Source organism: Propithecus coquereli, unplaced genomic scaffold (assembly GCF_000956105.1).
Source record: "Propithecus coquereli isolate 6110/MARCELLA unplaced genomic scaffold, Pcoq_1.0 Scaffold135, whole genome shotgun sequence".
NCBI classification, from domain to species: domain Eukaryota; kingdom Metazoa; phylum Chordata; class Mammalia; order Primates; family Indriidae; genus Propithecus; species Propithecus coquereli.
This window is the reverse complement of record NW_012137747.1, coordinates 112,849-125,016: the sequence shown is the minus strand read 5'-3', so window position 1 is coordinate 125,016 and position 12,168 is coordinate 112,849. Positions and strand designations below refer to the sequence as shown.

Below are 12,168 nucleotides of genomic sequence, written 5' to 3'. Positions count from 1 at the left end.
AAATCAGTGACACCAATTGTCCAGGTCACCAACAGCTTCCGGGTGCCCCCCCAACCGCATATTCTGCAGTGAGCGCTTTCATCCAGAATGAGCCCAGAGAATGGCCTGCTGAGCCAAGAGATCTAGCCTTGGCTCTCATCCACAAATACCACCACAACCCAACCCTCCAGAACAGATGTTGAGGGAGACTAGAAGTGAAGAATAGTCAGGGTATATTTTTTGGTATGCCTTCTATCTTGAGAGAAAGACATTTAAACCAACAGAATAATATATATGTTGAAGGAACATCTGACGATAACAAAGATGCACTGACCTATAAAAAGTCATTTAATGTATATTCCAGACGGCCAATACAAGCTGGTTAGGTAACTAGCCCTTGAAGAATTCTTTTACAGTCATATAAAAATGTTTTGCCCTGTTAAAAAAAGAAGTCTAGTCTAACAAAAACATATCCACCAATGGGCTTGCATTTTTTTTTTCCATCTGCAGGTTTGTAAGATAATTAAAAATATGCATCTCTGAGCATATTGCTGTCCATTAGCTAATCAGTTTTGGCAATACACTGCACAGAGGTATACTGCCATTGGTTTCTGACATTAAGTTAGCTTTAAGCTTATTGGCTATTCCAACAACTGGTGGCAGCTTGGAACCCAGTCCCTGGAAAGCATTTGTGGGATTTACTACCCGTTTCCCAGACACTTTATCTACAGTGGCAAGAGATCTGGGAACAGACTTGCTAATCCAAGGGTGTCTTAATGCTTGGGCCGGGGTCAGACGGGCAGAGGGGTCCCAGTGAAGACACCTTTTCAAAAACTCTATAAACAAGTAGTCATCACACCCTTTCAGTGCTGTCGCCCAGTCTTTGCTGCCTGGGGGACCCCGTTTTTTACCCCTTCGTGAGCGACCCCCAACAAGCACAACCCTCCCATCCGCCTGAGTAGTCACAGAGCAATAGCGAGGTAGGCCCTTGGAGTTGATAAAGTACTTGGCACGTTTGGATTGCTCCAGAAGTTTTGGTGGTGGCATCCCTAAAAGCTCCATCATGCAGGCCAACTGGTCTCCTTCATCCTCTCCAGGGAAGAGAGGCTGTCCTGTTAACAGTTCTGCAAGGATGCAGCCAAAACTCCATATATCAATAGGTGTGCTGTAGCGGCTTCCTAGGATGATTTCCGGAGCTCTGTAGAACCGAGACTGGATATATGTGTAAAGCTTCTGGTACTCGAAACAGCTGGACCCAAAGTCAATGACCTTGGTTGCACTGCGCCCATGGTGTTTCAGGAGAATGTTTTCTGGCTTTAGGTCGCAGTGAATAATCTTATTTTTGTGGAGAGCATCCAAAGATTGCAAGATGGATTGAGCGAACTTGCGTACTAACTGTACGCTAAAACCTTGAAATTTGTTTTTTTTGATTAGCTCATAAAGGTCTATGCTCAGCAATTCAAAGGCCATGCAAACGTGGTTCCGAAACGTGAAACTTTCCAGCATGTGGATAACGTTCATGCTACCAGTTTTATCCTGTTTTTTAAGATGCTCCAAAATCCGGATCTCCTCCGCTGCTTGACGATGGAAACGCTTCTCGTTTCGCACCATTTTTAGGGCCACGTACTGTCGAAGTTTGTGATCATAGACCCGGGCTACCTGCCCAAAACTCCCCTTGCCAATAATTTTCAGCACCTCGTATCGATAAGCAAGATGGTCTCGAGGTACGTGAATATAGGACCCATCTGCGTCATCATATCCCCCATTATTGGGACCACCAATAACTCCATGTCTTTTTTTGGCATTTGGACCCACAAAGTAAATTTCCGGATAATTGATGATTTCCAGCTTCTCGTAAGCAGTGAGGTGGTGTTTATATTGCTTCAGTGCTTGCTCTGGAGTCAGAGGCACCGCTTTGGGTGCTTTGGATGAACTGTTGGATTTTACTGAATACAAGTTATCTGAATTTTTACCCTGAGATACGGTAGGAGAGCATTTTTCAGAGTCATTGGTACCATCTGACTGAAGAATATCGGACCTTTTGCTGCCAAATTCTTGGAACAGCTGTTCTACCTTCATCTCACCTCCATTCAGAAAGTGCTGAGTATGGTCTCTTATTAACTGCTCAGTGGTAATCTATGAAAGAGAAAAATGAATATAATGGTAAAGTCACTAAAAACATTAGAAAGATGAAAGGATCTTCCCTCCTCTGACTAACAACTGAACATGTCCAGCCATGTTTATTTTAAGGTTGAAATGACCCAAAAGGGGGATAAGAAAAGCGAGAGTCTCTAGAGTCTTATGTTGTATTAATCCTCAGTCTCCCTGAGTATTACGGCCACTCCAATCCCCTATATGTGCCTTGTTTTGTTCAAGACAAGATGATCGTACCACACGCTTAACATGCTGGGCTCCTTCTTACAGGTATGTCCTTGTACAGAGACTCCTTTCACCCTTTCACACCCCTCCCCAGTCCGCTCAAACCCTATCCTCCTTCAAGGCCAACTCAAGTGCTCTCTTCCACTTAGAACTGCTCTGAGCCCATGCTCATTAACCTCACATCTTAACTGCAGCTTCTGAACCTGCACCACACAATTTGGCACTTGATTATATATGCACACTGTCTTATATTGTTTGCTAATCGTTTCAAGTATCTTCCCAGATCTTAAGGGCATACAGCAGGATCAAAACAATGTATATTAAAGTGTTCTGTAAACAATAAGGTACTATTAAATGACAGCAGCAGGATTTGAACCCAGGTCTTCTGACTGCCAGTCCAGGGCCCTTCCCATTAACAACACCCAGCACCAGGTTCTCCTAGCACCTATACAACTCTCTAGTGGGGCTGAATGCTGACTATGGCCTGGAATCAACCAAGTCCTCATCATCAACTCCCACGTCCCCATATAAATTATGACAGCCTTCTAAGTCAGTTCATGGAATCACAAAAGTTCTAAAACAAAGAGAACTCCTGAGATCATCTGGACCAATTTTTTAAGTATCTGATAAACAACAGTGAGAATCCAAGGCCTCGGGGGTGCTTCTTACAAAATTCTTCCCCAGTAAGAGCCTCCATAATAAAAGAGCACTACTCCCTTTACTCAATTTTGCTTAACCTTTTCCTGGACGGAATAGTAACCCACAGAAGAAAGTTCTATTTATTCCTCTGAATTGAAATAAGATTATTTTAATTGAAACAAGAATCTTTAAGCTGGGTGTGGTGGCTCACACCTGTAATCCTAGCATTTTGGGAGGCTTAAGAGGTAGGATTGCTTGAGGTCAGGAGTTCAAGACCAGGCTGAGCCAAGAGTGAGACGCGTCTCTACAAAACACAGAAACATTAGACAGGCGTGATGGTGTGGGCCTGTAGTACCAGCTACTGGGGAAGCAGAAGGATCACTTGAGTCCAGGAGTTAGAGGCTGCAGTGAGCTATGATGATGCCACTGCACTCTACCCAGGATGACAGAATGAGACTCTGTCTCAACAAAAACAAACAAGGCAACTGAATACCCCTCTCCACAATCCCCCACCCCTTCATATTAAATAAATAAATAGAGTGGTCAAATCTTTAAAAAACAGAATTTTAATATAACCCAAGCGAACCACAAATTGTATTTATGTACTACCAAAAATAAATGAACAAAAAATATTAAAAAATAAAAACATAAACAAAAAGGGTAAAAAAATTTAAATTTTAGCATATCTCAGACACGCCCCTAAATCTAGTTATGAAAGTCCTGCTTATTCCTTTTATAAAGTCATTTAATCAATTTAAATATTTACAGACTTCTTACAGTTAAGTGAGGTATTGTATGATCTTAAACAAAAATGATGCAGCCAGTTCAACTGTAGCCACAGTTAGCCATTTAGTTTTAAAATAAAGAGGCCAGATGTGAACCAGTTACAGCTTCTCTGATACCAAAAAAGGGAACTTTCCCTGGTCATGAGAATAAATAGGCCTGCAAATAGAACCTACATACTGTGCTAAAATGCAAATACGATGTAATATTTTTCCTATCAGTAACTAAGCCAAATAACTATTCTTGTTTTTAAAGGTGAAGAAACAGAAGTGAGCCGCATCCATCCATCCATCCATTCAAAATTCACCTGAACACTTAGTGTTCACTATTTAGCACCTGTGCTAAAAGCAAGCTTTAAGGAACTACAGTCTATTAGGAAATAAATCTGGCAGAACTAGGGAAAGAATTATAATTGTTTGCTTTTAGTTAGATTTACATAACAAAAATGAACATCTGCATGCATCTTACCCAGTTTCCCTTAGAACTTTTACTATTTAACTTTAATGCACCTAAACATTTACTGCTCAAATCTTTGGGACACATCCTGAAGAAATATGAATCAGAAGGCCTGGGCTGGGGTCCTGGCTATACTGCTTAAAAGTTGCAGGTCCCTGGGCAGGTAACTTTAACCCTTCTTAGCCCCAGTTTCTTTATTTGTAAAATGTGGATAATAACACCTACTTGCAGGATGATGTGTGAATCAAATTATAATTAATAATATATGGGAAAGGCCCTCACAAACTACAAAACATTTTTAAAATACTGGTTACAATTAGGCAAAATACTCAGTATATTAAGGTTTAAATTCCTACATACCCTTCCCTTCTCCCTTTCCATTTATCTCCTCTCCGGTGGCGTCCTCCACATCTCCAGTCTGGTCTTCCTCCACCAAGAATCTAGCAGTAAACACGCCTTCTGCTCAAGCAGGGCCCCACAACAGGCCTTTTCTCAGGACACACGGAAACACCTCACCCACTTTCTCCCCCACGTAAAACCTGCTTTCCACTTGCTGTACAATTTAATGTGTTACCTCTCCAAGAATATGTGAACTTTACCAGAAGACCAATGCCTTAACCCAAAGGAATGCCTCTCTAGGAACTGCAGTCATCAGTGACAAGCTGGTAGGGAAGGGATTTGTGGTCCAGGGTCCATCCCTGGGAATCTCACCTACTCTGCCTACATGTAAGGCTGCGCTGGCTCTGGAGGTCTTCGTTTCTGTTTGTGATAAAGACAGGGTCTCAGGTACAGAACATTAATAAGAATAGAAATAACAGAAATTTAATTTCCACATAACTATCACAATAAGATTAAGGATGCCACTTGGATTTCCTGACTCATGGTTTTCCCTGAAGTGAGCCAAAGTCTCTCTCCCTGCACACTGGTCTTACTTTGCTCTCAGGAACTATACAGAAGTACCCAAAATTCAGAGAAGAGCCTTCTGTTCTTTCTGCAGAAGAATGGGCTAAAATTTTTTTTTAAGAAAAGGTCTTCTAGACACCTGAAAGGGGCTGTCCTGCCCCTGCCCCCACCATCCTTCTGTAGGTTCATCACCCCCCACTACATCCTCTTTACCTCCCCTGACACATGTCAGGTTCCCTTGCTATCCTGTTCACATTCTCAACATAGACTGCGCTTTACGTCTTTCTTGAGGTGTGGCTTCTAGAATAGAATAAGCTATTTCAGGTGTAGTCCACTATGGAGATTATCATCTCCAGCAAATCTGGAGAATTCCAGGAAGAAATTTTTCTACACAGGGAGGGGTTCTCTCCTTAGCTTTCTTTCCTTTCCTGTAAATAACTCAAATACTGGCCTGAATCAATTATATATCAAGTCTGCTGTGCTATAAAAAACCTTCCTTCCATTGTTCTAGAAAAATCTACAATGTTCATACATGTTGAAGTGTAATAGTTATAACACAGGCCGGGCGCGGTGGCTCACGCCTGTAATCCTAGCACTCTGGGAGGCCGAGGCGGGTGGATCGCTCAAGGTCAGGAGTTCGAGACCAGCCTGAGCAAGAGCGAGACCCCGTCTCTACCAAAAACATAGAAAGAAATGATCTGGACAACTAAACATATATATGTATATATATATATATATATACATATATATGTATATAGAAAAAATTAGCCGGGCATGGTGGCGCATGCCTGTAGTCCCAGCTACTCGGGAGGCTGAGGCAGGATTGTTTGAGCCCAGGAGTTTGAGGTTGCTATGAGCTAGGCTGACGCCACGGCACTCACTCTAGCCAGGGCAACAAAGCCAGACTCTGTCTCAAAAAAAAAAAAAAAAAAGTTATAACACACTATAAATTTCTAGTCTAGGATAATAATCGTGATAACCAAGCAATGTGTAAGATTGATTCTACCAAATTATTTTGCTAACCATGTAATTATATCTGGAGAGACAGTGTCAGACTTACCATATCTTATCTCATAGGAAAGCTTCACATACACTGTTAATTTGAAGGGCTCGTGGTGTTTCAAACAGAATTTTCTACTGTATTAATCAAGTCTTAAAGATCTTGTTTACGAATTCAGAAGGAATACCCTTCTCACCCAGCTCCCAACCCTAAAGCCCTGTAACATAAAACTTAGCCCTATAAAAGCCTATGGGCAGATGATTTATAGTTTACAAAGAGGACATAAGAGCATTCTGAATAAATAACGAGCTAAAAGACTCCGTGAAAAGGGGAACAGGGTCTTGGAGGGAGTCACTGCATAATGAACTACAGTGGCACCAAGAGGTCAAAAAAATTTTTTCTTAGCAAAGTTTATAAAGACACCATTAAGTTAAAATCTAAAAACCTGTCCTTCCCCAAAACTGTTATTCTGAACGCCATGCAGTCAGAAATTCATTTTAATCCTGAAACTTACAATTTAAGTGACCTACTAGAAGGCATCAGCCAACTCTGAATCAAAGTTAAAATGAACCTTAAGCCAGATGTTAACATACAAGCCCAATTGCAAAAAGGTTCTTATAGGGATGTGGTGATTGACAGCAAGGAGCCAAGAAACCTGGTGGTCAAAACAAGGGGTGTATGGTTCTGGGGTTCTCAGAGGTTTTTACTTGCAAAGAATGGAAAGAAACCCCACTGCCCTCCAGAAAGGAGATTAAAAATAGGGTGACCAGCCTTTCAAATATTTTTAGCCCAAGCTTTGTATATTATTAGCCTTGAAAGTGGTGAAGACGTTGATTATAAGCAAAAATTCATGAGAACTTGTAAAGGACTGTGAAAAATATAAGTAATTTTTTTCCATATAGAAACAATTCAGGTCTTAAATACAAAAATGTGAAAGAGAAACATTACAAATTAGCCAATTCAATTATTCAATTTGTTCATTAGATGACAAATGTAGCAAATTTTAAAGTCACAGGATAGCTTCTCTTTGTCATGGAACTTGTCCAAACCCCTGCTCTGCCTACTACTCTGTGTACGCTGAGGGAATGTGAATTAATTTCATTATTATCTTAAGTAAAATGGTGTCAAAAGCTAAGTGTCTGCAGTTCCCAAAATTATTAAATGCATCAAAACCCAAACTGTACTGTTCAAGTTTTATTTATGACCTATAAAATGTTACTCTTTAGCATACTAATAAGATAAACTGCATTTCTATCTTGAAGGGAAAAAAAATGTGCAGATCTATGAATCCCAGGATGCTTTCTGTTCCTTGCTTTTATTAAAAGGAGCCTTTGTAATACTCTATATATAATCATCCTTATGAAAATACGCATTATCTTCATAAAAGTAGCACATTATTTTTTTCCTAGTGCTAACATATATATATTTATCCCAGTGGAAAATGAAAGAAAACAGTGGGCTCCAAATTAAAATCATTCTGAAAAACGAAATCTGGATCACAGAAATTGTTATTCCAAAGTCAGGAGAAATCAAAAGGAAACAAGAGTCTGGATTGTCAGTGATCCATAACTGGACCTGCTCTACCTCTTTTCCAAGATAATTAGAGTGCAAAGAATTACTTCCTTTACTTACATTTAGTCTTCTGGGTAGAGGTGGTTCAGAAGGATTGCAGAGTACGTTTGAACAGGGTGGGCATTTGGTTTCATCTATCATCATGAAGGTATCATAGACACCATCCCCCAATCTAGTTGAAAGGATTATAGATAAAATCTGTCAGTAACTGAAGAATATAAATTTGTATTTCCAAAACATCCTGTGTCTTAAGTGCTTCATATCTGCTACAGGGAACAATAACAGAAATAAATGTCTACACTGCATTTTGGTATTGAATACAAACAACTGGGGTATTTGTCAGAATAGAAGAAATACAACTTCTCTTTTTTTTTTTTAAAGAAAGGACAGCATTTCAAGGTTTATATTTTAAAATAGTTAAGTCTTACTTTCTGAATGTTGTTAAAAAAAAATAGGAACTATCAAATGGATCTCACTTAACTTACTACTTGAAAATGAAAGCTAGTTTGGATGCAAAGCCTAAAAACCAGAATAGAAAAAAATGACAGAGGGTAATTGTTTTTTCGAAGTCAGAGACCTGGATTCTAATCTCAGCTCTAACACTAGCTGTGCCCCCTTCCCCTCTGAACCTGTTTTCCACATATTAATGGGAAGAATAGTGCCAGTCTACACACTTCTGGGTCTTACAGGCAAGAAATTAAAAGTCTTTTTAGGGCAGTCTTCTCTTTATTTATTTATTTATGTACTTACCTACTTACATCTACCTAATTTGTAGAAAAATACAATGAATACTACAGCAAACACTAAAGGGATGCTCTAAATTACAAACTGTACCAAATTTACTTCTTTTCCCACTTCATTTTCCCGTGGATGGTAGATGCAAAATGCTAAAATGATTAAGGATCATTTCTCTGTTATTTAACACTACACTATGGCTACACCACCGTAAGGGAACACAAAAGACAGAGGGGATTTATTTAATCCACAAGATGGCCCTGAATAATGTATTTCATCTGCTATCAAGAACATGGGTTTCTCAGTCACACACATCAGCATTTCGTTGTATCATTTTACGTGATACACAATGAATACAACAGTGACCATGTTACAGGGGAAGAATTTTTTTAAACGTCTTTTAAAATATCCTGGAATATTTTAGTCACGTTTAAAAACTGTTTTGTTAAATTAGTTCGAGAGTTTTCTTGATTAATGTGTTATAGGAATACAAAAGATTAAAAAAAAAAACCTACCACGAATATTTTTGGAATGTTCTCTTTTTGAAACCATGCTCACATTCTTATAGAATAATTTACATCTTTAACAAGGAACTGCTTCACAGACAGAAACCAAATATTCCAGATATAACTGACCCTTTGCCATAAGCTCGATAAAACAAACCGGGACAAGTGTCCACATTTACAGAGAAAAAGACAGAAGACCTGCAAGATTTCCTACGAACAGCCAAACGAAATTAACAACAGGAAGTCTCCACGCAAATAAAGCGGGGTGTGGGGCGGGGTGGCTTCTCTCCATTTAGGTGTAAAACACAATGCAAGGTGGGGTATCTCTTAAAATAGGATCCGGAGAAAGCCCCACCCAGCACAGTCCAAAACGAGCACATCCAAAGCTGACCGCACTCCTCACAGCGAAGCCCCAGAAGTTCAGCCCTTGGTTATGTGCTCTAAGCAACAGGGCTTCTTTCAAAGATATTGCTCCCTGGCTCCCCCAGTTTGCTAAAAACCCTACAAAAAGTCCCAGGTTTTCAGAGTCCCTTACCATATACCCCCGATCTAAGGCATTAGAGATAATCCAGTAGTGGAAATTCCTCTTCCTCTAACTCTGCTCTAGCCTCCTCCCCCGTTCACAGTGGGCTGGGGAGGAGCCGCTGGGGGAGGGAGCGGGGGGGTACCGGTCCCCGAGAGAGAATCAGACCCCTTCCCTCGTCCCTCCTGTTGGGGGCTTGCTCAACCTCCAGCCCAGGCCTTGCCCGCCCCCCGGCCTCGCCTGCCAGAGCCAGCCGCTCACTTGGGCGCCCCCAGCCCGTTACCCCGCGGCGCCGTTACCTCCTCTGCTGGGGCGGGAGCCCGGCCCCAGGCGGCCCAGCATCCTTCCGCCCAGGCCCGCGAGCCGTTCCTCCCATCTGCTAGCTCGGGACCCCCGCGGGGGGAGGGGCGGCGGTTGGAGGGGCGGGCGTGCCGCGTCCACCTGCGCTGGGACTGCAGCCTCCCGGGCGCGACGCTCCCCCGGGCACTCCGAGGAAGACACTGCAGCTCCGCGCGCCTTAGCTGCCGACTGGCCCGGGCCAGGAAAGGGGAAGACGCAGCAGCGCGGGTGGGAGGGGGAGCTGTCTGGTCGCCTGGCAACGCGGCACGCCCCGGGAAACGCCTCTGCGCAACTGCGCGCAGACGCACAGGGGCGGGGCCAGAGGCCGGTCCCTGCCGCGCGGCGCCCCTCGGCCCCTGGCGCTGGCGCGGGAGGTCGGAGGCGAGCGGCCCACGGCCTAAGCAGACAGGTGTGCGGGCGGCGAGCTGGGCGCCGGGGCACGCGGCTGGGCGAGAGGAGAAGGGTCCCGGCGGAGGGTGGGGGAAGGTAGCAATTAGCCTGCAGTTTCTGTCTCTGTAGTGCGGCCCGCCCCTCACGCTCCACGGTCCCTTCAGTAGCACGTTGCAGCCTGAAGTTCCAAAACCTTCCTTTTCAATATAAATTTAAGATGAATGAAAAAATACGTGTATTGCTTTAGACTTTCTCTCTGCGGGGCAGCCCTACGGAGGGTAATGACTTAGGTATAATAAGAAAGCAACGGCACTCGAGCCCGGGCAACAGAGTGAGACAGTCTCAAAAAAAATAATAAAAAAAAAAAAAGCAATAATAGTAAACCCATTTATTGACACTGCCCTTGCACTTATGAACGTTATTTTGTTTAATCTCAGTAACCATACCAGGTAACATCTCCCTTTTACAGATTTAGCTAGGATCCAGAGTTGAAGCTGGGGCTTTTGTCCGAGTCCCGTCAAACAGCATGCCACAGATGGTGGGCTCAAAGAGTCATTTTACAGATGAGGGAACTGAGGCCAGAGGAGCGGTGCTTCTTCATGATCAGGTGGCGAAGTCTGAACTAGAAGTTTCAAATGCCCAGTCTTCCTGCTGCACCAGACCCCTAGGAAGGCCCTTCCTGTCTTTTATCCTTAGAATGTGTGAGAATGTATCGTTTTCCTTTTCTGAAAAGTTAAGACACCTCAATAACACCAGTGTTACACAGATTTCGATTGTTGGAACGAAAGTGAAAGGAGAGTAAAACACGAACACGAGTGTTGTTTTCTTGAGTGTGGCATGCAGTCGGATTTTGTAAACCCGTAAAGCACGAGGCAGTCTGATCCTCCGGGAGAGAACCAAACGTTCTGAAGATGCCGAACACCGGCGCCACCTGGTGGGACTCTGGGACTCATTGTCCCAAGTCAACATAGCACACTCCCATAAATCTTAAAATTTCCATCCGAGGCTCATTTCCGTGTGACTGAAAGTCATATTCCCTGTTCTCATGCCTCCAAGTAAAAATGTCCCTAAAGATCCAAAGTGTCTCTTCACTCTATAAGTTAGGAATCTGTCAGTTTGGGGAACTTTATTCTTTATGATCAATGTTGCTTTAGCCTCTCTATAATAAAAATGTAAATAAAAAGTTTTTCTTCCACGATGATTTTTACAAATTTTCTAATTTTATACACTTTTTATGTTTGCCTCCTCCTCCCCCCACCCTGCAACCAGAACAATCCTGCTTTCATAAGAGTTTGTATTTGAGCTCTTATGAAGCTTTTGTTTGAAGAAAGAGTTCCATGGCAACGAAAAGTTTGGACTAGATTGTTGTTGAAGTCACTTCCAGCCAAAGATTGCAAAATTCTATTAAATAATCCCTGTTCTTAGCATTTATGTGGACATGTCTGACTACTGCCCTGAACAGTTGAATGGGACTTGCCCCCACAAGTTTTCTTACCTCATTCTGGATCAATGCTCGTGAGAGGTTTCCATTCCCACTGTTTAAGACACATCTGCCAAAGCCAAGCGGAAGCATTCCTGCTCCCCTTCTTGCTCCTAAGGTGTCATATACGGACTCTCCAATTGTCTTTAGCCTATTGTTCCCATGGTCAAGGGTGGGAGGACTTCTTGAGGGTGCTGGAGCTTCATAAATTTCTGAACTTAGTGACCCAAGTACTTCCCAATGTTTCTTCAAAGAGCCCCTGTTTCATAACACTATGGCTAGGCTAAAGTCCAATAAAAGATCTAGCAGGAACCTCCACACCCCCGTTGAGCAGCTGCCCTGTGTCCTCCAGTTCGTGAGCAGCTTCCATACCATTCATGCCCTTTCTTCCCCTCCAAAGCTTCATTCAAGAGTAGTGAGAAGTCACTATTATCTTTCTCCATGAAATTAAAGTCAAATTAACCCACCATGGATTAGCCAAACT

At 42.6% G+C, this 12,168-nt stretch overlaps 1 protein-coding gene across 2 annotated transcripts; it reads right to left on the bottom strand.

Annotated features, from left to right (window-relative positions):
- Nucleotides 1-537: 537 nt before the first annotated feature.
- Nucleotides 538-10,020, bottom strand: DYRK3 (dual-specificity tyrosine-(Y)-phosphorylation regulated kinase 3). 2 transcript variants are annotated; one of them, XM_012638806.1, is made up of 3 exons: nucleotides 9,775-10,020; nucleotides 7,772-7,883; nucleotides 538-2,115 (listed from the first exon to the last, which is right to left on the bottom strand). In XM_012638806.1, the coding sequence occupies exons 1-3, from the start codon at nucleotides 9,849-9,851 to the stop codon at nucleotides 538-540; spliced, it is 1,767 nt and encodes a 588-aa protein (XP_012494260.1). In that variant the 5' UTR covers nucleotides 9,852-10,020. The 2 variants fall into 2 exon arrangements, with proteins under 2 accessions (XP_012494260.1, XP_012494261.1); XM_012638807.1 differs by lacking the exon at nucleotides 9,775-10,020 and adding an exon at nucleotides 8,555-8,571.
- Nucleotides 10,021-12,168: the final 2,148 nt, after the last annotated feature.

Excerpts from the sequence above, each read along its gene's own strand:
- DYRK3 (XM_012638806.1), bottom strand. The coding sequence starts at position 9,851 with ATGGGAGGAACGGCTCGCGGGCCTGGGCGGAAGGATGCTGGGCCGCCT. Across the intron at positions 7,884-9,774 it reads CTCCCGCCCCAGCAGAGGAG|ATTGGGGGATGGTGTCTATG; the intron begins GTAACGGCGCCG and ends CCTTTCAACTAG. Across the intron at positions 2,116-7,771 it reads CTCTACCCAGAAGACTAAAT|ATTACCACTGAGCAGTTAAT; the intron begins GTAAGTAAAGGA and ends TCTCTTTCATAG.